Here is a 27,897-nt window from a genome sequence, read left to right on the forward strand (position 1 = left end):
AACCGCCAAAAATTAATATTTTTTGGGGAGAATCCCAAAATTAACATTAAGTTTGACAGTTATTTTGACGATTGTTAAAAAAAAAGAAACAGTTATGTCTTTATTTCAACAGATTAAACCTTTAATAAAACTTCGTAACAAAGAGGTAAGTAATACCATTCAGATATATAATAAAATTTTAAAAATACAGAAAACATAGTATGAAGCTTCAAGCTAGTCCACAGTACCGCGTACTGTACCACTTTTTGCACCATTTTAGAGTCCCAAAACTGACATTCTTAGCAAAACTTGTTCGTCTCATTTTACAGATCAAATCTCTGACGACTGGACTATGTATCTCTCATTCTAGCACTTTGTTATTCGAGTTTTCCATTTTGTGAATATTTAATCCCATTTCTTTGAGAGTGTATTACATATTCAACGATTGATATACATACATTAACATATTAAATTACGATATTACTTTATACAACAACAATAACAATAAAACAACAATAATTACTATGATTTCAAATTATGAATATAATTTTATTGTTTTTTTTTTTAATTTAAAAGTACAAACGATTCTTATTCTGTTTTTTTTCTTCTTTCTTGTCTTATTGGTACAAGCTTTGTCCATAAAATTTGTACAATTTTCAGTGACAACAGAGCATATTACTTATTTACTTACTTATTTATTTGTATTGCTATTAAGGCTAAAAAATAACCAAAAAATTAGTTTTAGAGCATTATAATAAATATATTCTAGATATGAGATTGCAATAAATCTTAATTCCTACGGTCAACAAAACAATGTCGTTATCTGTATATTATATATTATATATAACGTAAATATACAGTGATGAGTGTCTTACCACCCGGCAAAATAGCGGAAAGGATAGGAGACAGATTAAGTTGTGAGATAGTACGAGATAAAGCTAGTTCTTGACGTGGCTATTTCACTTCAGTCATAATTATACGGATGACCTCGAAAATATTTTATTTTAATAATTGCTGATGTTAGAATAAATGATTGAATAAATTAAGATATATTATAGTAAAAAACAACAATTATTAGCGATTTTAAATTATTAATCTGTAAGTTTATTTATAATAAAAATAACTTAACTGAAATATTTGATTAAACTAAAGGTAGGTATGTTCTATCCGAAAACAATTATTGTATGTGGAATTGGTGTAATAGTTAGAGACGTGGTCTAGTGACAAGAAGATTGTGGTTTAATTCACACTAAGGATAAAATTTTTGTTTTACTCAATCAAAAAATAATAGAAAATATGATACATATTAGGTAAAAAGTTTTCGAAAAACTCATTATTTAAAATTTATTTTTGTAGAATTTTTACTTATTTAAACATTCTTTAAATGTTCTTTTAATTTTGAAGAATGTTTACTTTATTTTCGAAAGTACGACGATACTTTTTTTTCAATAAGATATTTATGTTTAACTTTAAACACTTCTAATACTAGTAACGACTGACATAAATGTTTAGCGATTCAAAGCAAAACGATCTCTGCATAATTTCAAATTATTAAAAAAAAAAAGAAAACCACATGTGGGTTTTGAACTCTAATCGTCTTCGACGTCTGTGTCGAAGTGTCGAATTCTTACCACTAATCCACGAAGGATTGTGATTATTCCCTGACAAGAGTGTATGAAACTCCTCAAATCATAGTAGAAATTATTCTTGGTTAATAATTTAAAACTTTGGATTAAATAATTACTATTAATTAAATTATTTTATTCACATTTTTGCTTTATTGTGGTCAATCAGTTTTTACTTTATGCGAAATTAAAAAATGGAAATACGTCACACATACGTTACACATAATAATTATGACCGAGGTGATTTAGCTCGAAGCTAACGTCTAAAGGTGTGAGACTATCGATAGTGGTAATGTAAATTATAGGTTTCTACCGATTATTTCCCACCTCCACGAGTTTCATCTCTTTTTATTTCACAAGGTAACTGTGTTTTCTATCTCTTACGTTAAAAAGCCGGGTGGTAAGACACTCATCACTGTATACATTATACTTAATCGTTTAACTCAATGCATGCACATGATTTATATTGGTAGATATTTGTCTCGACTTTTATTTGTTTATTAATATTTATATTAATTAATGGCTTTGATTTGACATCAGATCTTTCTTCTCAATATCGCTAAAGATAGCTGACAATTGTTTATTATACAGATTGTCTCACAGCCCGCTCTCAAGAAAAATATTTATTTATCACTCTAGTAAAAATACTCTATTAAAATTAAAATCGCGTCTTAGTTGAAAAAGACATTTACACTAAACAAAATCATTCACTCTTATTTCTCGCTCAGCATATATTTGCAAATAAATTCACTTTAAATAAAAAATGGAAGCTTTAAAGAAAAAGCGCAAATCACTTAAAGCATCAATTACACGTATCTCAGAATGGTTTATAGCCAATAAAGACACAGAAAACGAAATACTTGATTTTGAAAATAGGAAAGAAAAACTTTTTAATTTTTTCACACAATATGAACAAATTCAATTAGAAATCGAACAGACTGATGACAGCGACCAACAATCAGCTGATCGAGCAAATGTTGAAGAAAAATACTTCAACACACTCAAAGGTTTGCAAAGAAAAATAATAGAATTAAATTTAACAGAAAATAAAGTACCTAGCTCAAATAATAATGCTGTTTCCAGTGCGAGGCTGCCTGAAATTAGCATGAAAACCTTTACCGGAAATTTCTCAGAATTCAATGAATTCTTTCAACTATTTGAAACTCTGATCACAAACAATTCAAGTTTAAATAATGTACAAAAGTTTATATATTTAAAATCCTTCCTCAAAGGAGAACCTTTAAACTTAATTAGCAGCATCGAAGTAGTAGATGCAAATTTTGCTATCGCTATAAAAACCCTAAAAGAAAGATATGATGACAAATCACGAGTGATTAGTACTCTTATAAAAAAGCTGTTAAAGTCTCAATCTCTAGTTAAATGCACTCCTCGGGTACTAAGAGATTTTCTTGTACACACGAAGCAAACGCTTCAAGCTCTTAGTAATCTCGAAGTTCCAATTGAACATTGGGACCTCCTTTTAATAGAAATATTTTTAGAAAAAATAGATTTTGCTTCTCACAAGGCTTTTGAATATGAAGTAGGTTCTAAGAATGTTCCAACACTTAAACAATTTTTTGAATTTCTAGAAAAAAGATGTGATGTTTTAGAGAAACTTAATTACACTGAAACTCAGTCAAAGTTTAATAATAAAGTCACTCAAAAAACTGCTCATATTTCTACTATAAATAATAATAAATCTAGCTATGAAAATTGCATATTTTGTAAACAAACTGGTCATAAAATATATCAGTGTAACTTATTTAAAGACACAAATTCTCGAGAAAGGTTTAATTTTGTAAAGCAAGCACAGCTTTGCAGAAACTGTTTTGGCACTAAGCATTTTACTGATAAATGCATCTCTAAATACACATGTAAAATTTGCAATAAAAAGCACAATACACTTCTGCATGAAGAAAATCATTTTTCTCACACTCATGAAAATAATTTATTCTCTCCCACTCGAAGCAATCAAAGTGCTTCAAATTCACATGATGGTAATCAAAGTCACGCCAATAGGCAACAATCACGCTTTAATGCACCACAAACCTCTCAATCGTCCGCAAGTATACAAGGTGATTCACAAACTCGCCATAGTGCACCACATATCTCTCAAAGTCATTTTCATGCTCCTCAAAGGAGTAATAATGCCCAAGTTACTCAAACAATTAATTCTCCACATTCATATAATGAATCACCAAACACTTCTACTCACTTAAGCACTCAGACAAATGAAAATTGTCTACTCTCAGATACGCAAAGTCAAAATTCATCTTGCATCTCTTCTCTCTCAACTTTCAATCCAAAAAACGAAGTTTTGCTAGCCACAGCGCTGGTAACAATTTACTCTAAAAGTGGACAACCTGTACACGCAAGATGTCTTCTCGATAATGGATCTCAATCGAGCTTTGCAACAAAAGATTTAGTAAATAAACTAAATTACTCTACCACTAATAAAAGATTACAAATTTCCACAATCTCTCAAAATTGTTCCATCTCAAATGAAATGGTAAACATTGAATTTTTCCCATATAAAAACAATGATATGAAATTTGAAGTATCATGTGCAGTTTTGGATAATATTACGTGGAAAATACCTCAGGTACCTCTAGATCGTAGCAAAATAAAAATACCAGATGGCATAAAGCTCAGTGATCCCTCTTACTCCTCCCCAGGGAGAATCGATCTCTTATTAGGTGCAGAAATTTACTGTGATCTATTAAAGGATGGTTTAATTCATATTGGAGCAGGTCTTCCAGTGCTTCAAAACACTCATTTAGGATATGTCATGTTCGGGAACTTATCTCCACAAGTTTCATCTAAGAAAAAGATGCACTCTCACTCAAACTGTAACTATTCACACTCGAATCATATTTCTTTATTTGTTCAATCTCACACTGAAGAAGAAAATATAAATAATCTTCTCCAAAGGTTTTGGGACATTGAAGAAGTTCCCGAAATAAAGCATTTAAGTCCTGATGATGAAAAGGCTGAGAAAATATTTAAAGCCACAACACAAATTCTACCGAATGGACAGTTCCAAGTAGATTTACCCCTATGCACGCCTAATGAAAATAATAAATTGGGCGACTCTTTCCAAATGGCGCGAAGGCGATTTCTAAATTTGGAAAACAAATTCTCAAAAAATGATTCTCTTTACAAACAATATAAATCTTTTATAGATGAGTATGTTGAATTAGGACATGCAAAATATGTTCCGTTGTCTCTGCAGAATGTACACTCAGAAAACAAATATTTCTTGCCTCACCACAGTGTAGAAAAAGACACTTCTCTCACAACTCGTTTGCGCGTAGTTTTTGACGCATCCATGAAAACCACTTCTGGTTTTAGCCTTAATGATATTATGTTAAAGGGTTATACCACACAACCAGAACTATTTGACACTTTAGTCAACTTTAGACTCTTCAAGTATGTATTCACATCTGATATAAAAAAGATGTTTAGACAAATCAGAATAAACCCCAACCAAACTTTCTTATTAAATATTTTGTGGCGCAACTCTCCCTCGGAGCCGTTAAAATGTATACAATTGGAAACGGTTACCTATGGAACGAAACCAGCTACCTTCCTTAGCACACGATGTTTAATTGAACTCGCAAACATGCATAAGGAAGAATATCCTCTCGCTCATGATATGCTCATTAATTTTTGCTATATTGATGACATATTATATGGTACAAATAGTATTGAAACACTCACACTTGCGCATGAGCAAATCACTGCACTGCTACAAAAGGCAGGCATATCTCTTCACAAATGGTGTTCAAATTCACCACAATTTTTAGAAAATATTTCACAATTTTCAACTGACTCTACGTATGTTATATCTTCAGAAAATCATTCCAATAAAATATTAGGTCTTTGTTGGGACTCTAAATTAGATAGTTTCTCTAGTTCAGTGCCAGAAATCGAAATAAAGGATTCCTACACTAAGAGACAAGTGCTCTCGATAATCGCCCATATAATAATAAATTTTTTTCGACCCCAAGGGATTAATTAATCCTGTAATAGTAACTGCAAAAATATTAATGCAAAAAATTTGGCTTTCAAAAATTCAGTGGAATGAAAGTTTAGACTCTACACTCTTAAATGAATGGTTAAATTTTCTCAAACATATTTCAGCACTAAAACATTTAAAAATTCACAGACCTTTTTTTATTGAAAATTATATATGTACTATACAAATACACGCATTTTCCGACGCTAGTGAAAAGGCATACGCCAGCTGCATATATATTAGAGTTACTTATAGCTCAAGAAATGTCTCTTCCACACTCATCACCTCTAAAAGTAGGGTAGCTCCAATAAAAACATTAACTTTACCTAAGTTAGAACTTATGGGTGCTGTTTTATGCAGCAAACTCACTAAAAGAATAGTTGAAATTCTAAATAATAAATTAACTCAAATAGACTCAATAAACTGCTGGACGGACTCAGAAATCGTACTTGCTTGGTTAGGCTCACATAGCTCGAGATGGTCACAGTTTGTTGCAAATAGAGTTTCTGAAATACAAGGAAACCCACAATTTAAGTGGCGATATATAAAGTCAAAACAAAACCCCGCAGATATTGCGTCAAGAGGCATGTCTGCTCCTAAACTTCTAAACTCAAAATTTTGGTTTCAAGGTCCCTCATTTCTACTTAATTATGACTTAGATTTAACTTCTTATGATTCAAAACCAAATGTAAGTAAAATACCCGAGGAAAGGAAAATAGTTCATCTAGCACAAGAAAGTCCAATAAGTTTCATTGAAAATTTATCTCTCAAATTTTCAAACTTCTCAAAACTACAACGCAGTATCACACTTATTCTCAGGTACATTCACAATTTCAAGTTTCCAAATGAAAAATATGTTGGACCCTTCTCTGTTTCAGAATTAAAAAATGCTGAAAATTTAATAATAAAACTTTTGCAAAGGGCACACTTTTTTCGAGAATTTTCTTGTCTTGAAAATAAGGAGATAATTTCAAATAGAACAATTTTAAAACTCAACCCATTCATAGATAATCAGCAAATGATTCGTGTAGGTGGTCGTCTAAGGTACTCAGACGTCCCATATGAACAGAAGTACCCATTACTTCTACCCTCTCATAATCACATAGTAAAATTAATGCTGCATAGAGAACATATAAGATTATGTCATGCAGGCCCTCAAAATACTCTTTCCAATTTTCGTTTAAGATATTGGTGTCTAAATGGTCTCAAAGAAACTAAAAGAATAATTAATAAATGTCACGATTGTTTTAAATTTAAAGCAAAGACAGCCACACAGTTAATGGCTGATTTACCACGGGAACGTTCATGTTTCTCCCCTCCATTTACCAATATTGGTCTAGACTTTGGTGGTCCATTTCTTATAAAAAGCTCCAATTTAAGAAAGGCTCCAAAAATAAAATCCTACATAGCGTTGTTCGTATGTATGGTTACTCGTGCAGTGCACATCGAATTAGTCACAGGTCTCTCTACCGAAAGTTTCTTACTTGCTTTAAAAAGATTCATCAGTAGGAGAGGCTGTCCACAAATTATCTACTCAGATAACGCCACTAATTTTCTAGGAGCTAGAAATCAGTTGAGGGAAGTTGCACTATTTCTTAAACAAAAGGAAACCTCTGAGTCCATATTCAATTTTCTCTCCTCTTCTGAAATCCAATGGAAATTCATTGTAGCCCATTCTCCGCATCATGGTGGAATTTGGGAGGCGGCCATAAAAAGTGCCAAATATCACATTTTAAGGCTTTTAGGCAATACCACTTTAACCTTTGAAGATTTTAGCACAGTTCTCGCACAAATAGAAGCAGTACTAAACTCACGTCCTCTTTGTGCTATGTCAAATGATCCAAATGACTTTAACACATTGTCTCCAGGACATTTCCTAATAGGAAAACCAATTACGTCATTTCCTGAAGAGATAGTGACGGAAATACCTGACAATAAATTAACAATTTGGCAAAACTACATGAAGATTCAGCAATCATTTGCCAAACGCTGGAAAATTGATTACCTTAATCAACTTCAGAATCGCCCCAAGTGGTTAACACCACAGAAGAATCTTGAAGTTAACGACTTAGTTTTATTAAAGGAAGATAAAGTTCCACCCCTACACTGGCCATTGGCAAGAATTGTTGAATTGTTTACTGGTAAGGACGATAAGGTCCGTAGTGTTAAAATAAAGACTAGAGATGGATGTTTTAACAGACCCATTACAAAACTCTGTCCTCTTCCTGTGGACAAAGTAGAAAATTAAAATTTTAAATTTTGTTACATTTATATGTATTACTCTAGTTTAGGAATAGTTATTTCTTAAATTACATTTAAGTTTGCTTACTTTCTCAAATCACTCTTTCTTTCGTTTTGAAGTAAATACTTCAACGCGGGCAGTCTATGTTCCAGAAATGAACATATCATTTTAAAATATAAAATAAAAATATAGTTCTTTACACTTTTCTTAGTGTAGAATAAGTAAAATAGTCACAGCCGACTTATTGGCGCCACAGCCTCTTAAATAGCTTTCACACCTAAATACAAGAGGGGTAATCTACACTTTTACGTATCAAGTATTATTTCATTAGTTCGTTATCACGCATCGCCCTTGAGGCACGTGCATTTTAAAACACTCTCAATTCACGTATAAAATATTTCTCCACGCCGAAATCGGGCATTTTTCTCATAAATACGGTTTTCTCTTTTACGTGTGATAAAGAAAGAATTATTTGATATTGTACTGTCAGCTACGTCCGTATTGAGGCTTGTTTACTCTAAAAATAGTTAATTATAAGTCGATAAACTAAAGGTGATTTTATTTCTCTGGAGTTATATTTGCTCCCATTAACAATCCTTATCCTTCAACGGTCACTGAAGAACCAAACCTATGGAGATACATCCATTCACAAGTCCTTTGAAGTAAGGCTTGGAATCAAAAGATTTCCAACCCTCGAATATAGGGAGCCAGTTACAAGGCCCCCTCACTGCTTTTGTTTAATTTTCATTGTGTATTGTTAGCGTTGATGTGGATATATATTATCAAATGGTTATTAATTACAGTGTTTAAAAAATTATAATAACAAGTTTGAGATTGCTGTGTTGAGGTCTTTCTATACTATGCTCTCAGCTTAGCAAGCTAGGGTATTTTTCTTTGTCCTGGGGCCCTTTTTCCTTCAATTTTACCTTGCAAAATGCATTGAAGTAGCTCGTATCTGCCTTGATTTCTCATTATATGTCCCAAGTACTGCAGTTTACGGCTCTTCACGATGTTGACCAAATCCGCAGTTGTGTTCATCCTCCGCAGAACTTCTTCATTGGTGACTTTGTCTGTCCATGGTATCTTCAGGATCCTTCTGTATGACCATAGCTCAAAAGCCTGAAGTTTTGATAGAGTTTCTACCTTCAATGTTTACGTTTCTACTCCGTACAGAAGCACTGAGTACACAACATTTAAGAAGCCTTATTTTTGTTTCTAGGCTGAGGTCATGCCTCTTGAACTTAGAACTTACAGTCAAGAGTGCACTTTTTGCCTTTCCGATGCGACATTTAATCTCTTGGGTATTGTCCCACGACTCATTGATTATAGTTCCCAAGTAGTTGTATTGTGAGACACGTTCAATTCTCATTTGGTGCACATATAGATTTGCTCCAGGTAAGTTTTCCTTGCTGATGATCATTAGCTTGGTTTTGCTGATGTTTATATCCAGTTCATATTTTCTACTTGTTTCCGTTATTTTGTTCATTAAGTTTTGCAGCAGCCCTTCTATGGTATTGTAAAACACTATTGTATCATCTGCATACCGCAGGTTATTGAGCTTGCCTCCATTTATTGAGATGCATTGATCAATATCTTTTAGATCCTCTTCAAAAATGTGCCCCGAGTACAGATTGAATATCAGTGGTGAAAATATGCATCCATGTCCCACTTTCCTTAAGATTTTGACCTGATCTATATATTCTCCATCTATTCGGAGTACCGCTGATTGATTCCAATACAGGTTAGCTATTATTTTTAAGTATTTTCCGTCAATCCCTGTCCTCTTCAGCACTTCCAACATTTGTTCATGCCTAACTCTATCGAAAGCCTACTTGTAGTCAATCAGGCATGCAAAAACATTACAGTTGACATCTCTACATTTCTGAAACAATACCTGCACGCTAAATAAAGCTTCCCTCGTACCAACGGCGTTCACAAATCCAAACTGATTGGGCGCAATTTGTTCCTCGCATTTCGGGTAAATTCTTTTGTGGATGACTTTTAAAAACAGCTTTAGCAGATATGGTTCATTAGACTTATGGTCTTATAATCTTCACAAACTTCTGCTCCTGTTTTTTTGGGCAATTTGAGCCATATTTTTCCTGCCTTGCATTTAGATGAATGTCACAATTGTGACCTTTGGGTCGCAATGACTACGTAGCTTACTTAAATGTGTGTAAATAAATTAAATCTTTTTGTTACATGTTTAAGTTCCAAAATTAACTTAACTTAAATTAACTAGACGATATACGAGCTAATCCTCATCTAATCTATGACATTTTGGATGATATTGATTCTGATTTTGAATTCGAAAATGAAGACGACAAAGGCAACACATCTGCGTTCGCAAAATTCAAAAATTTTGGCCCAGGCCCCTCTGTCATATTACATTAATGGAGGAATTAAATAAAATTTGAGTGTACCGGAACGGGTACAGTTATGATGGATAGATTACAAGCACCTGTAGTCTTCAAAAATGACAAAGAAATGCCTAGACAAGAATATGAACAGTTTACTAGATGTGATAGTGTAATGAGTCTTGTTAAGTGGAAAGACAATAAAGGTGTCCTGATGTTGTCTAATGCACTTAGTATCGAGCTAGAAGCCGTAGTAACTAAAATGATGTAAATCTGAGAAACGTTTTGTCGAAGTATCATGCCCTAATATTGTTAAAACATACAATCAGAATATGGGTGGGGTCGATACATACGACCAAATGATGGAATTATATAGAACATATTTCAAAACTCGTAAGTGACCATTCAAAGTAATGCTACACTTATTCGATTTAGCATTAGTAAACAGTTGGATAGAGTATATTAGGGAATGTAGGGCTAATAGTTCTCACAAGAAAGATATAATGGATTTTCTGTCATTCAGGAGAGCTTTGGGAGAATTTCTAATTGAAGGTTTGAGACCTAAAAGAAGTAGGTAATAACACAGAAGGTGCAGGGAGCGAAGACGGAGACAATGAAAAGAGTTTAGGAAATCCTCAAAAGAAAATGAAACGATTTCCGGTTAAATTACCTAAACAAGATAAACGTTAGATGGTTATGAACATTGGCCTCTTAATCAGGATTTACAAAACCCACTTCGTTGTCGGTTGGAAGCTTCCCAAAGCCGTTTACGCATACGTTGTAGTAAATGTAATGTTTACTTATGTTGAAGTAAAACAAAAATTATTTCAAAGTATCTCATACGCGATAGTTTTAAGTATTATATGTTTACATTATGTGTTAAGTTGCTCAATATATCTAATGTCAATATTTTTCAATAAAATATTTTAATATCGTCTTTATTTCTTTATTTTACTCAGAAGTTTTCAAGTCCCAAAAATGCCCAAAGTATACATTTGTGACTATCTCAAAATTGTGAGAGTATTTTGTATTAAACCAAGGCACACAATTTTGAGGGTCCTTAGAAACGTCCTGAGGGTCCCTAAAAAATTCTGAAAAAGATTGAATGTCATTGCAACCCAAATACAGTAAAAACAAGACATTGGTATTCTTCTGCAAAACCTTATCTTGTCGTGGGTCTGTAAAGGTTAAGATAAAACGCCGTTTGATATATTTGTGGCAGAACTCAACTACTCCCAATTTTAATCCATTTGGATATTTTCATTAAATAAACCATTTTATAAACATTTAGATATAATTAATTATTATATTATAAACATAATAAACTGATTATTTTGTACTTGGGTAACAAAGGGTTAAAAAATAATTTTTTATGTTTTATGTTTTGTACTGAAAATATATTATTATATCTTTCGATTAAGCCACATTTTTTAGTTTGGTGGTCATACTTCCTAAAAAAGCCCCTAATGGAGACAGCGTATTTATTTTAAAACCAGGTGAAAATCCAGAAAATTACCACTACCCCACTCAGTGCAAAGTGCTGGATGCCCAACGAATAATTCATTTACATGAGAAGGGTCCCTTTACAGGAATTCACATCGTTGTAGACCTGAAAGATGTAGTATTTGGGCATGTTATTAAATTATCGACTACGGTAATGGCCGTAAAGAACTACCTGTATATACTTCAAGTGAGTATATATAAATATATAAATCATAAAATTAAGAAATTAAAAGTATATTTATTTTATTCGGTTTTTAGGAAGGTTTACCAGTTCGCCTCAAGCACATCCATTTTATTAACATAGTATCTTTCATAGATAAAATATTAGCTGTAATTAAGCCCTTTATGAAAAAAGAACTACAGGACAAGGTACGGTCACAAATATATATTTTTAATTAGCTTTGAGAAATAAACCACAAATTGTAATTGAAACTCTTTATTACAAACTATTTTGACTTTCTGATTAGACAGATTATATTGTAACGATCTAAAGAACCTATTTTTTATTATATTAAATTCAAAATGTAATTTTTATGCGCTCATTATTTAACTGAATTACGTTTCAAGTAATGTAAACATTAATAGTCCAAGATCCCAGAGCGATCAGACATAACTTATTTTCACACAGATGAAACCTTAGAGTCTGAGTAGCGTCTCGTGTGCTTTGAATACCTGCGTATTTATGAAACTTTCTGAGTGACACCTGGGCAGGTACCAGGTGAGAAAGATAAATAAAAAGACAAAAAAAAATAAATTTACATAACTGATTTTTATACACATTTTGTAGAATATTATTTTGAAAATACTGTAATAAGTGTCTGATTTTTAAATATGTTATTAATGGAACTATAATAAAGTTATATTTAATCAGTCAGACAAATTAAAATGACCAAAAATCCCTCAAATACAAAAATTAGTTAACCAGAAGTATGAGCGCGAGAGTGCTGTGCGCATGAGCCTCATGAGTAAAAAATTCATATACATTAAGAATACTTACTGTTTTCGATCCGATTAAATATTTTTGCATCTCTATTTAAAAATCAGACATGTAAAAGTAAGTAAAGTTCATTTAATTTTAGTGGAGTTTTAAAGCGTCTGACAAAAGTTCTGGTCCATGACAAGTGTCTGACACTTATTACAGTATTTTCAAAATAATATTCTACAAAATATGTATAAAAATCAATTATGTAAATTTAAGTTAAATAGCTCTTATTTTTAGTTACCTTTCTCATCTGGTACCTGCCCAGGTGTCACTCAGCAAGTTTCATAAATACGCAGGTATTCAAAGCACACGAGACGCTACTCAGACTCTAAGGTTTCATCTGTGTGAAAATAAGTTATGTCTGATCGCTCTGGGATCTTACTCTATAATTTGTTTATGTCAAACGATCTATGAGGGATGACGCAAACTTTTTTTCTATTGATCAAATTTAATCGTATGATTCCGCACTGACATAATTTCTATGGAAAGAGAACGCCGTAGCAGAGCGCACCCTTTCTGTTCATAATCAGCGAACGCACCACACGTTGTGCTTTCCCTAATAAGTCCGTCAGGTGAGTAGTCATAATTTTTGTATAAGTTATGTTATAGCGGTTTTAATATGGATAAGGCATTAATAACTTCTTCATTCACTTGGTTACAGGAGGAAAAAATACTGATCTTCCCTTTCAAATATCCAACTACTTTGTCTTCAGTACTATTGGTCTTACTGCTTTATTTTTGTCTGTGTGGGAATAGGCAGTGACTTGGAGTTTTTGTTCCTCCTGGCGGACTAAGTAGGACTAAGGCGGACATATCATGAATAAGGTGGATCAAGAATAACCAGTATCTAGCTGTTAGACACCAGACCAGTGGCGAATCTAGACATTTTCCTCGGAGGGCAACTTCCAACTGGGGGAGGGGGGCATCCAAAGAAACACTAACCAAAAGACATAAAAACGATAAGCCCAAACTACATAAAAGATATAAATAAGTAATAAGATTTCATTAATTTTTGACCTTCTTGGGGTAGATGAATTTCTCTATCTCCCATGTTTCGACCACTGCACCAGACTCAAATCTAAAATATATATATATATATATATATATATATATATATATATATATATATATATATATATATATATATATATATATATATATATATATATATATATATATATATATATATATATATATATATATATACGGCATGCTCCTCCTCCAAACCTCTCGATTCCATCATCACTCTTCTAATTCCTTCATTCCATAAGCGTCAAGGTCTACCTCTTTTTCTTCTTCCAGGGGGCTTCTATCTGTGAAGTTTTTGGGACCAATGTTCGTCAGGCAATCTCAATAGGTGTCCAAACCATTTAAACTTCTTCTTTCTATTCTGTCAATGACCGTTTCTGTAGCATTCATGTTATTTCTTATAGATTCGTTGGCCTTCCTTTCCAGCTTTGATATTCTAGCACTTCTTCTTAAAGAGAAGACGTCATCGCACGTCATAACAAAGAACTGATTCAACCATGGTTTGCCCTATTTTTTTTTTCCTTTTGGAAATGTTGCGCTCCCACCATAAGGAGTTCAGACATCCTACAATTTTACGTCCCTGAATAATTCGGTGTTTAATTTCAGTTTTTCCCAAGCCCTTCTTATCAATGAGTGCACCTAAACATTTAAATTTTTCCACTTGTTTGATTTCAACGTCCTCGTCTTTTCAACACTTCAAACGTTGCATCTGAATTGATAACTAAATATTCAGTTTTCTTTATGCTGACTTGTGACCACAATTTTACATATTCTCTCTATAGACGCGTTATCATAAATTCTAGATCATAAGAATCCTGAGCTAGGACGACTTGGTCTGCTTGGTCATCCGCAAAGTTCAGGGAGAACAGTACGTCATTTCCTATGGGGATTACCATTCCCTGGCAACGGTTTTTCCAATTTTGGAAGGCTGCTTCTATATATGAATTAATATAAAATATACAAAATACATAAAAAAATATTCAAATAAATAGCAAAATTTTATCGGTTTCTTCCGTACAATAAAAAAATAAAGTATTAATTCTGGCAAAGGTTTTAAAAACTGCGAAAAATCAATACAATTAAAATGAAACTAAAATAATATGCGTTAGTACACACATGCACGCCAAAGTGAAGGCATATTCTGGGTTAGAGGTGGTTGGAGGATCAACACTCAATCCGACAAGGAGCGGGAAGTGACTAATCAACACTTCGAAACGGTATGGTTCGGTCTCAGATCAATACTTCGGGAACTGCTAATTTCACTTTTCTCTAAGCTTTGTATCGTGGGACCCCAGTAACGAAAAGTCCCTTTTAGAGGGTTTTCAGACGAGGATACTGTATGCGAGATACAGAATTTTCGATGACGGCTGCATCGGATTCACGGGCATGCTCGTCAGTATGAAAATAGTAGCAGTGCAGTGCGGTTATATTTTTGGATTATGGATGTAGAAGAGTGTGTTATGCTGTGGTACATATTAAATGAAAAGAAACTGAAAAGACGACGTAATTTGTGGGTTCATCCTATTGTAGAATTAAGAGAAACCAAGGGAACGTATAGTTTGCTGTATCAAGATTTATTGCAAGATCCATCGAAGTTTTTTAATTATTTTCGAATGTCTGTGAAGTCGTTTGAAGAACTTCATAAAATTTTGGAAATTCAATTGAGTAAAAAAGACACAACTATGCGTAAAAGTATTTCATCAAAAGAACGGTTTTCTATGACTTTAAGTTAAAGTTACAGTGTATGACTTAAATTTAAAATAAATCTGTGTACTTTTCTCCAATTTGTAAATTGTTTACCTCGCCCTAAATAAAAAATGACCGTATTCCTTTCACAATAATGTAGTTTTATATTCGTTAAATAATCAAAATTCCAATTAGCAAACTTTTAAAACTAAACTGTATACGTATGAAACAAAATACCTATGTATTTATAATAAAAACATGTTTATTTCTTTCCATATTTATTTTGCTGTACTGCAGTCATGGCCTCAAAATTGTCGCACATTTTCTTAGCAATTTCGACCCAGCACTGCTGCTTTTTATTTCTATTGCAGTAATCTGGCGATGCTGTATCCCATAGACAGGGATTTGATTATACCAAACAAATAAATTTGTCATTATCCAATACAGCACGCTCCATTATTTAACTATATTCAGAAAACACCTTCTTACTTTCGTTGCTCATTCTCAATTTAGTGGAGCGCCTGGGGGTTTTCACCTCGGATTAGAGTTACAGTGAATGAATTAATATGATCGATGTGGGGTATTGTTTTTAAAACTATAAATTGCAATGTTTACCCAAAATTTTTTTGCGCACTCTATTTTTTTATTGTTTAAACAAATTATTATAAAAAATTAATGTTTGACATTATATTTTCACTTTAAACAGTATTTTTTTTATTTATATGTTAAATCTTACCTGAGTAGACATATCTTCTTCTTCAAGTGCCGTCTCCATCAATGGAGGTTAGCGGTTATGGTGGCAAACGTTTGTCTATCTTCAGCTGTTCTTAAGAGTTCCTCAAATCCAAGTAGACATATAGGAAAATTTTTCAAAGATACCTGTATAAAAATAGCAGTAGGGATCTCGAACAGGTAGGAAAACCTGGAGGGGAGAGCGGAGCGACAGCTGCTATGTACAATGGAATTTCTCGGCCAGTTTATAGTTTAATTATAAATGAAACGTACTCTATTGTGTACATTTAAAAAAATAAGGTAATTAATTACGAATAATGAAAGAAAAAAAAATATTAGTACAAAATCTGTTTATTTAAATATACAACATTGTTGTCTACTTCAAATAATATTTTCTTCCACTTCATCTATCTGTATAATAGGTGAAGAGTTGGAACAACTATTTCCGCTGCACTGTAAACATGCTACACTGCAGTATAAACTACTTTTTCGGCATCCACACGCAGCTCCACATCCCTTTTTGCAATTACAAAATAACATTTGCAATAAATTATCCGGAGCTGGTAATTGATTCATTGTTATTGGGATGTACATGTTATTGGAATACTTCCATCCCCAATTTTCAATAACTACGTCATTTCCTAGCCATATCTGAATTTGTAGGTACACTCTTTTAAAGTGCTCAAACGCTGCATCAGTTGTTGGAGGCAGTGATGACAAAAGAACACTCGTATTTTTGGCTGTTGCTTTTATAAAAGAATTGAACCTCAATGTATTTAAATCATGAGTTTTAGACGGAGCGCCATATAAACTCAAAATACATGCTACACCTGCTTGCAATATATTGTTCATTGATATTTTTGAATACTTTTACTGAGTCGTGTAAATCAATCCGTTTCTCAAAATTTTTGGCAAACTTAATTTTTCCTTTATTGAAAAACGCAGAAGTAGTGTCACAACCCGTAAAGGCATGTAAAAAAAGAATATGTTCTTTACAATTTGGTAAAGATTTTTCTAAACATTTCGATGAAAATATCTTCTGTTGAACTTTGCCTCGGGATGATTTTAGAAAATATATTTCACGATCTTTTTCTACCAATGCCGTTAATATCACTAAGACATCGATATCTTCTGAAACTATAACATCTTTTGATCCCAAATTCATTGCTGTCTCAACAATTAATTTGTCGGCATCGCTTTCCGCTTGGCATGTAAAAATATTGTTGTCAGCTAATTTAATTCTCAACATTTCTATCAAGCGAATTTTATTTTTACTATTTGTCAAAAATTTATCTTGAGCAATTTTTAAAGGCATATGTTCATCAAATTCAATATCTGCACATTTATTTTTTAATTCGCGACGATTCCGTTCGGCTGATTTAATACTATCTTTTTTATACCCATCAAATACCACGTACGTGTTACTATTATAATTATTTTTTAAATATCTTACATAATGGTCACATATATCATTGCAAACGTTTCATTTAATTGCCATTTACAACGATGCCATTTACAACGATTGCTATTTTCATCAGCCATGCTGCTAGCCGTTGGTTTATCCATTGTTCGAAATCTAAAAAAAAAAAAATTAATATCTAATTAATTGCATTTGATTCATTATTATCATATATTTCTTTTTTTATTGAAACTGATCTTTAATTTTCGATTTATTTATTATTTAATTAATTCAATAATGAACTGTAGTTATCAATCTAATCACTTACCAAATTAAGCAATACGAAATAATTTGTAATAGTTCAATATAAAAACGTCGTCTTCAATACACCTTCCAGTACAAAAATATACAAGAATTTTTCACTAAAAAACCAAATTTTCACTGTTATAAAAGCACAGAACACGTGTTACTTGCAACTAAACTAGCTGAGACATTCCATTGTACTGCCGCTTCGCTCTCCCCTCCACGTTTTTCTATCTGTTCGACATCCCTACTGCTATTTTTATACCCAGGTATCTTTGAAAAATATTCCTATATGTCTACTCAGGTAAGATTTAACACATAAATAAAAAAAAATGTTTAAAGTGAAAATATATGGTCAAACATTAATTTTTTATAATAATTTGTTTTAACAATAAAAAAAATAGAGTGCACAAAAAAATTTTTTAAAAACAATATCCCACATCGATCATATTAATTCCTTCACTGTAACTCTAATCCGAGGTTTTACTGTTTTAAATGCTCCAGGAACTCCACTATTATTCGACAGAAAATCGCGCGTCTATGGAATGTGGTGCTAACGTATTCGTGTCTGAAAGCGTTCATTTCGTAATGTTTCTTCTGTATCTGGCATACGAATTCAGTCGTCGGCGACAGGAATGTCCGAGATACTGAATTCGGTATCTCGCATACTGTATCCCTCGCGCGTCCCGTGTGAAAAGCTCCATTTGAGTCTATGTAATATCTGCGTCTCGGATACGCGTATCTCGGATACAGTATCCTCGTCTGAAAGGGGGCTTAAATGAACCTTGCGAATATGCCATCTGATTCCGCTGCTTTGTTGGTTCGAATGTTTTTACAGTTTACCTGACTTTATGACAGCCAAAGATCTCATCTATTGTCCTGAGAGGGAAACATTGTGCAGAAAGTGGATACGATAATACTCAATTGTTTCATTTTCAGTTTGTGCGTACTTTTAATTTTTTTAGTTTAACTGATTTTAGTTCAGCTTGTTGAGCGTAGTCTAGTGTATTACAAAGGTACAATCTTCTGAGTCAAAACCCATATCATTTATTTGTAAAAAATGTCTTAGTAGTCTCTGTTTATTATGCAAAAATTCTTTCTACTCAACTTATATGTTAACTTTTTTGTTTATTTGTTTAACGCTTTTTTGTTTTTAGTTACGTGTACATTCTGACATTAGTTCACTCTTTACTTACATACCACAAGATTTATTACCAGTAGAGTATGGAGGTTCTTGTGAATCTAGTGAAGTTTTAAAAGGTATGTGAAAATATTAGTTTTATATTTGCCAACGCCCAATTTATACATAGTGTACCATATTAAAGAGAACAAAGCCTTATTGGACATATAGATACAAGTCAGTGTCGTAATTAGAGGGTGGCAGGACTGGCAAAATGCCAGGGGCTGTGATGGGGGCTCCCAACCCGAGAGGCTGCAAGCTTAGAAGTGACCTAACATTTTTAACAAAATTTAGTAAAATATGTATATTTTATCTACCGAGCATAAAATTAGGGTCATCCCATAATTTGAACTGATTTTAGAAATTATTATTATTTTTTAACTATCTTAAGTTGTAACATAGTTTACTAACGGATTGCTTACAGAAAACAACGTTTTTGTCTTTCAAAGTTGACTGAAAGTAATGAAAACGAACAATTTTTCTTTGATTTACTATATATAGAAAACAAATAATTTTAATTTAATCTGTTTTTGTTGAAATTAAAGAAATTTTAAGAACTTCAGTAGCGAGTATTCCCTCCTTTAGCAGTGATAACATCTTGCAAAGGACGAAACATGCTTTGTATTAAATTTTGGATCACATTATATGAAAGATTGTTCCATTCCTGCAACAATATGTCGCAAAGCTCTCTTTAATTTCTGAGGGCTGGCACATGACCTCTTAATGTCTCTTCATCTCATCCCAAACATATTCTATGAGATTCATATCTGAACTGCGAGCAGACTAAACAAATCGTGTGATTTGAATCTCATCAAAATATTTAGTAACTATCCGTGTGTTGTAGGGCCATGCATTATCATGCATAAATGTTGCGTCGTATCCAAGAATAACCATAAACGATAAAACATCAAATGTCAAGTACGTATGCGCAGTGAGTGTCCCTTTCTCGATAAAGACTATGCCATAACTGACCCTCCAACAAATCCAAGTTTTTGGACAAAACATGCTTGAGCATATATCTCGCCTATATGTCGTCACACTCTTACACGTTTGTCTCAGCAAGCAAGATAGAATCTTGATTCATTTTAAAATAGTACACGACTCCAATCCTGTATTGTTCAAGCCAAGTGTTCTCGTGCAAAATTCAACCTGGAAATTCGGTGTTCACGGGAAAGTGGCGGTCCAGGTACTCTGGTTCGAGAAAATAAACCAGCAGCATGAAGTCTCCTCCCAACTGTCCATTCACATCCGTTTACATTTCTCACTTCTTGCAGATGATTTCGATATAATACTGCCTTGACCGTTCCGTTTCTTAAAGCACTACAAACAATAAAGCGATCATCTCTAGCTGTTGAAATTCTACCTCGAAGTGAATTAGGTCTTCGAGTATGCAGACCGGTCTCTTCGTACCGTCGCGATATTCGCTGTACACTCGAGAGACGTAGACCAATGTTTCTCGCAGTTTCGCTCTGACCGTGACCATCTTATTTAAGCATCCATTAGTAAACTATATTACAAATGAAAATAGTTAAAAATGAATAATAATTTCTAAAAGAAATTCAAATTACAGGTGACCCTAATTTTATACTCGGCAATGTATAAGTACATAAAATCAATTAAAGTTAGACACAATCAAAGACTATATACAAATTTAAATATTATGTTCTTCCAATTACATGGAAGTCTAGATGAAAAGCCAGAGTTCATGATAAAGAAAGAAAAATCTTTTTGGCGTCAAGGAATCTTTAGATTTCTTGATGTTTCACGCTTTCAATGTGTAATAGCCTTTCGTGGCCACAAAGAAAAGGCAGATAGTAATGATACAGGTTATTATTAATTATTAGCAAAATACGATCCGATTTTATAAGGATTGCTAAGTTAATCAAAGACCGAGAAAAAATACTTAAGTACAAAAATTCTAGTTCTGAAAATGCACTCATAAATTAAATAAACTCTGTACCTTTTTAATCTATCATATTCGACACGATTTAAGATATTTCAAAAACAAATCAAATATCTGAACTTGTATGATCAAGTGTGCACCGTTATATACGATCGTTAAAGACCAAAACAGAATTCCAAAGCCGCTCGTCATTAAAGGATAATTTTGTGGATCTTATTAAGTTGTCGAAAACAAGGATATGATTGAGCTAACACTTGATATTGATATTTAAAATTAAAATAACAATTGATATCTAAATTTTATAAATTCACTTTGCTGCTCATAACTTATATTTAGTACTTAATGATAGTGTACTGAGTAGTATAATAGTATAATAAAAAAGTAGTACATCAATTCTTAGTTTTCTTGAACTGGTCAATGCCATTTTGGCATTGAACATATATTATCAAGTATTCCAAATCATTGTTAATCGACTGAACTCGCGTACAGTGAATGAAACTGTTTCCAATTTCAGTGTTTTTCAATCTGCGACTTTGCAAAATTCAAATGATACTGATCTATTAAATAAAACACTTATTAGTTTGTTGAAATATATAAAAAAATATATCTGAATAATTTGCCCGAGAAATTCTCAGCTTTCGGTTCACCTTCAGAGATGAAATAGAAAAGTCAATATGTATTAAATAACTTTCTGAGTTATTAAAACTAAATAATCATTTTGTGGCATGCAGCTTTCCTGAAGTATGTACTGCATTAATGTTATTTGTTACAATATCTGTGAACAAGTTTAATTCTCGTCTTATGTTGGAAAAAAGGGAAATCCACAGCAATAATATTATCAACTGTTCCTTCCCCTTTATTCTAATATTTTTCTTCATTTCCGATGTTATTTTGTCATATCCTGGGACTTTTCCGTTTTAAGTGCTGTTAATTACTGTTTCTTATTTCATCGCGGTTAAGTTTTCTTTATTAATGGCATTTCTTGTCTCTTGTTGTGTTATTCTTACTTCACTTGTAGTTATATATTCGTCATTATTATCATTCACTTCCTCGCTTTGTATGTTACTTCCCTTCTGGTCCCGTTTAAGTAGATCTTAAAAGTATTGTTTCCACCTATTTATTCCCCTTTTTTCTTCTTCTTCTTCGTTTTATGTAGACATAACTCTATTTGATTTTCAATGTACTTCCAGTAAGTTGTCGTTCCATCGTTTTCGTGGCCTTCCTACTGATCGTCTTTCTATTGGAGAACCGTTTCATGCCGTCTTTGCTACTCTGTTTGTTGTCATTCGGCTTATATGATCGTTCCATTCTATTCTTCTATTTTTTACCCAGTCCTTGATGTTTTCATCTTGCATCTACGTCGTATATTTTTACTTCTGGATAAGTCCTATAGTATTTTACCATTAATCTTTCTCTGCTGTTGTATTCATCTCTGCTGTTTCTAACATCCTTGTTGTTCTCTTTGGGCCAGGACGTGTTTCTGCCGCGTATGTCATTATTGGTCTGATGACTGTTTTGTAAATTCTGACGTTCATTTCTATTCCGATATTTTTATTTCTCCATATTGTTTCAGTCAGATAACCTGCATCTCTGTTTGCTTTATTCACTTAATCTTCTAATTCTATTTCGAGCTTTCCGTAACTAGATTATGGGATGCCTAGATATTTAAACTTCATCACTTGTTCTATTATCTGACCTTCCAGCTCCAATTTACATCTTAGTAAATTTGCTGTTATAACCATACATTTTGTCTTTTTTTTTTTTGAGAAATTAACATGTTAAATTTTCTGGCGGTTATATTAAATTGGTGCTGCATACGTTGTAAATCATCTTCACTTTGAGAGTAGTATTGCGTCGTCTGCATAGTAGATTATTTGAGTTGTTTTTCTCCCATTTGGTATCCTTTTTTAGTTCTTACTTTTTTTATTAGTTCATCCATAATTAGGTTGAACAATAGAGGACTCAGGGAATCTTTCTGTTTTATCCCATTGCCAGCTTCAATAGGGTCAGTTAATTCTTCTTCTACTTTACTTTTATTGTGTTGTTTTGGTAGATATGTTCGATCGTTTTGATTATTCCTAAAAGGTATATCGCTTGCGTACAATAAGTGGATAACGTCCTTTAGTTTGACCCGGTCAGATGCCTTTTGGAGGTCCACGAAACATAGATATGCCGGTTTGTTGTATTTTTCTTGCACTTGCCTCATTATAAATATAGCGCCGGTGCATGATCTTCCCGACCTAAAACTTTGTTGTTCTTCTGCTAGTGCTATAATTTCATTCAGTTTATTTGTTATCACTTTGGTTGTTAATTTTAGTGTTGTGTTTATTAAATTAGTTCATCTGTTTTCTGGGACCGAATTGTCCCCATTTTGGAAGAGATGCTTGATCTCCATTCTTGAGGAATTCTGTTTTGTTCTATTATTTTTTGGATTAGTGTTAGTAGTTGTATTTAATCCTTGCTTATTGTAAGGAACTGTAATTTTTTATGTGATGTATATCCCTTATTTATTTTATCTATTTATTCCTTTCTCATTTGACAATATTCCTACTTTTTAATTTTTTTATGTGATTTATGTCATGCGTGTTTTCGTACAAAATTGTTAGTATTCTATAAAAGAGTTTTTGATTGTTGATATTATATTTCTTCTTTCAACTTCTCTAGTGTACCTATTTGCGTATTTCTTTGTGTTTGTAGAAACTATTAGTTATGATTAAATTCTGTATTAAATGCCCCTTTAATAACTCTTTAATATTTCACCATCGATGTTGATTGTCATGTTCTCCCATTAGTATAATATTACAGAAAATGTTTTCAATATCTTTTCTTACTATTTATTTATTTAATTTGCAGAAAATGTAAAAAAGTTAATAGTGGAAAACGAAGAATTTTTAATCGCACAAGATGCCCTGGTCGTAGATGAGAGTAAAAGAACAGAACGTAATGAGAAATTGAACGATGTGTATGGAATAGCAGGAAGCTTTAAAAAATTAGAGGTTGACTAACTATTATATTATTTGTTATAACATAATGTTATTTAAGTAATGTGGTTGTTTGTTTTTTGTGTTGAATTTAAAAAATCTCAATATTTGTAAATAATCCAGGTATAAATTGTTCTTAAAAGCAACACTTACAGTGGGTGATCAAATTATTATGATCACTTGAAAAAACTTTGTATTTTGCTTTTTAACCCTTCAACGGCGAAATTTATTTTTTGCAAAAAAGGAAAGGAAAAATCATAAATATTGGTCAAAACACTTTATTAAACATATTGGTACAAGTATTTTTCTCAAAATATATGTAATTTAAAAAAAAAATAGTCGTTACGTTTTGGTAACGCTAGCCGGTTAGGGTATACAAAAAATTTTTGGACAAGAAAATTATCACTTTGGGCTGTGAAACATTATATTGCACTCTAGACATAATCCTACATCACATTTGACACACATAGTACGAATACTTGAGCTACAACCTTCTCCAGCACATCGACGCCTCTTATTATTGGGGATGTTTATCAAAAAATGGTCTGTTCTGTCATATCTCAAGTTATCCGAAACCCTATTAAAAGATAAACTTGATTTAGCAGCCGCAGGTCTTCCAACACCTTTTGAAGTCATGCCATATTTTATCAGATAGGCTTGAGCAATCTCTCGTCTGAATTCTAGTTGGGTAAGCTGTGTTTGATGTTTACACTTCTTGGATATACACCAAGCATTGACTATAGCAGCTTCTAGTAGCCAAGTAAAAATTGACCACCACCACTTCTTTCTACGAATTGAAATCCTGTATCTGGATATCTGCTGGTCCATGAAGTCAGTGCCTCCCATAAATCGATTATATTCAGAAATCAGATAAGGTTGTGGTACTTGAATAATTTTTTTTTCGGCTCGAGAATAGCGTTTTACTTGAGTGACTGGATTGACGCCATGACATGTAGATGCTACTGTCACTACATTATTATCCATCCACTTGACTAATATTATTGCATCTTCTTTGTCGATGACAGATATCGTGTCTCCTCTTTTTTTCGATTTCAAAATAATACTTTTTTTAGGTAACTCACAACTTGTAGGAATTCTATTTTCCCTCATAGTTCCCGTACCATCATACCCTCTTTGTTTCAAGGAATATAACAAATTTAAGCTTGTGAAGAGATTGTCGAAGTAAAATGTGAACGGGAGCTTTTTTATATCATCCGAAAATTCATCTATCATGCAGAGGAAGTAGAGGAGTAGCACATTTTCCAAAATTGCTTTCGTAACTAGTGTTTGACTTTGGGTTTTTTCCTTGATATATATCAAAGTTCACCAAATAACCAGAAGCAGAGTTTAGGCACCACATTTTATACCCAAATCTGATGGGCTTACCCCGAATAAACTGTTTACATGAATGCTTCCCAAAGTATTTGATCATAGCCTCATCGTAATTCAAGTTCTGTTCAGGTATCCAGTTGTCAATAAAGCGGCGTTTCAAAAGGCCCATCAGTGGGCGTAGCTTCCACATTTTGTCACCATGTACAGGCTGTGTGTTGTCAGCGCAGTGCAAATATTTTAAAATTTGGCGAAACCGATCTCTTCTCATAGATTCAGTGACTAAAATATTTTTCATATCTTGTTTGGAATCCCAGTAAAAGTCCCTTCCAGGTAACTCATTATATCCTGTAACAATCATAATCCCAATTACACATTTCATTTCTTCGTTAGAAATGTTTGGATCCGGTTTATTGCAGAAAAGTGCGTATTTTCTTGAGTCGGTCATAAGTAGTTCAATTATTTCGCTATCAACAAACATCTCGAATATATCTAAATAGTCCATATCACTATATTTACTATAATCTGGTTTAGGAAAATACCTGCTCACACGTTCAAAGTCACCTTCAATCCAGGATATTTTTTCTGACCCAGGGCGGACGATATTTGACACTGGCTCCGATTCAGGTACATCGATAAAAGCTCTGACAGCACGAGGAGGGACGATTTCAGCTCCTGGTGTCAACTGTCGACCGCTTAAATTATCTAGAAATCCGCCACCATCTTCATCACCAGAATCCTCATCGGTAAGGACATTCGCATCAGGAGGCTCGATGAATATTTCATGAACGTCCAGGTCTTCTTCATAAACCATTTGCAATGCTTCTTCCAGCGTAAACCCACGCCTAAAAGTAACAAATGAATATACTAGACAATTATTAATACATAAACAAGAGTCCTAGCTTTTCTGATCGCATATATACCACATACTCAACACGCAAGACATTTATACACGTACAATATTTTTTGTCTCCCTAAACCAGCTAGCGTTACCATACGGTAACGCCAATATTTCTGAGGTTACATTATAGAACTTGAAATACTTTCATAACAAAATTTGGTCTAGAACTGAAGAATAACTATCTATAAATACTCTTTTGTAAGTATTTTTCATAACAATTCAAAAAAGAAGTTTTAGTAATACTTACTCTAGACGGATGTCCATCTTTGGAAGCTCGTAACTGTTACCACAATTTTTAAAATTTGAATAAAACTGCCAAAAAGATTTTACGTTGACGTTGTACCCAACAATGTGTTCATTCACATACTAAAAGCGTGTTGACAAATAACCAACGCATTCCGATGGAACCAAAAGCTGTGTTGCCACTTCTAAAATGAGGTTGTCTACCGTTACGATATGGTAACGCTAGCCGTTTAAGGGTTAATAAAGAATAAAACTGCAGATAAGCGTCTAATGATGTGAATATAATATAAAAATAGATCATAATCACGGTCTTTTACAAAATTTTAATATTTTTTTCTTTGCCTTAAATAACAATTTTTTTTTAATATTTTTTGTGACCTCCTTTAGCTTCGATGACAGCTTTGATCCTCCTTGGCATGCTTTGAACGTTTCTCAGGCAGTCTTCTTTTATTTTATCGTTTCTGTGCCAGGTGGCAATGAGTCTCTCAATTAACTGCTGCGTTTTTGAGACAGTTTCCTTTGCAATCTTCCTCTTCATAAGCTTCCATAGATTTTCGATCGGATTGAGGTCTGGGGAATTACCTGGCCACCTCAGTACTTTAATTTTCTTTTTTTTTAGGTACGATGTTACTATTTTTGCCTTATGGCACGGTGCTGAATCGTGCATAAAGGTAAAATCCTCCGATTCGCCAAACCAGTCTTTGATTTGTGGCATGAGCTTTCTTTCCAGAACTTCAATATACTGATGTTGATTCATCATTCCATTCACAATGTACAGAATCTCTGTGCCCTTACTGCTGATTACGGACCATACCATGATCTTGAGAGGATGCTTTACTCGCTCCACTGTGCAATCCTTGTGATATTTTCCACCCACTCGCCTTCGGACGAAGGCCGACTTATTCATCTTATCCATGAGTATCTCCACTGTAGACTCATCGGAGAAATAAACCTGTGGATAACAAAAACTATAAGATATTTTTTTTAGGATAAAAACAGTGGTTATAGGGATTTAAACTTTAGTAGTAACGTAATTTACCTTATTCCAATCCTCAATTGTGTAATTTTGGTTCTTCCTATTCCAGTCTCTTTTTCATCATTACGATGGTCAACTTTGGTTTTTTGGCAGGGCGACATGATTTGAAACCTTGCTCAGCAAGCCTTCTGCGGACTGTCATGTCAGAAACTGGCATCCCAGCTTCACGAATAAGTCCGGTGAGGATTCTTCTTGGCTTCTTTCTATTGTTTACGAAGATATCCCTCATTTTTCTTTTGTCTCTGGGTGTAGTGACACGCATTCGACCACATTTTTGGGCACCCTGGTGAGTCAGGGGTTTGTTGGTATCAATTTTTTTCTTGATATTGCTCACTGTTGCTTGCGCTACTTGGCATTGTTGAGCTATCTGACATTGAAAAAGTTTTGTATTCAATAAAAGTGTCTTTATCTCCAGCATTTAAGACACAGAGACGTATTTAGCCTTACCCATTATCATTTTCTTCTCAAA

General features: G+C 33.2%; 1 protein-coding gene across 1 annotated transcript in view; it reads left to right on the plus strand.

Moving 5' to 3' along the window:
- Nucleotides 1-26,064, plus strand: part of LOC140437180 (alpha-tocopherol transfer protein-like) — a 44,010-nt gene extending 17,946 nt beyond the window's left edge. The window contains exons 4-7 of the mRNA XM_072526531.1: nt 11,656-11,911; nt 11,983-12,093; nt 19,013-19,115; nt 23,792-26,064. Of these exons, the coding sequence (XP_072382632.1) occupies nt 11,656-11,911; nt 11,983-12,093; nt 19,013-19,115; nt 23,792-23,943 (622 nt within the window). The 3' untranslated portion in view covers nt 23,944-26,064. The remainder of the gene's footprint in view (nt 1-11,655; nt 11,912-11,982; nt 12,094-19,012; nt 19,116-23,791) is intronic.
- The last annotated feature ends 1,833 nt before the right edge of the window (nt 26,065-27,897 follow it).

The sequence above is a fragment of the Diabrotica undecimpunctata genome, chromosome 3 (genome assembly GCF_040954645.1).
Source record: "Diabrotica undecimpunctata isolate CICGRU chromosome 3, icDiaUnde3, whole genome shotgun sequence".
NCBI lineage: Eukaryota > Metazoa > Arthropoda > Insecta > Coleoptera > Chrysomelidae > Diabrotica > Diabrotica undecimpunctata.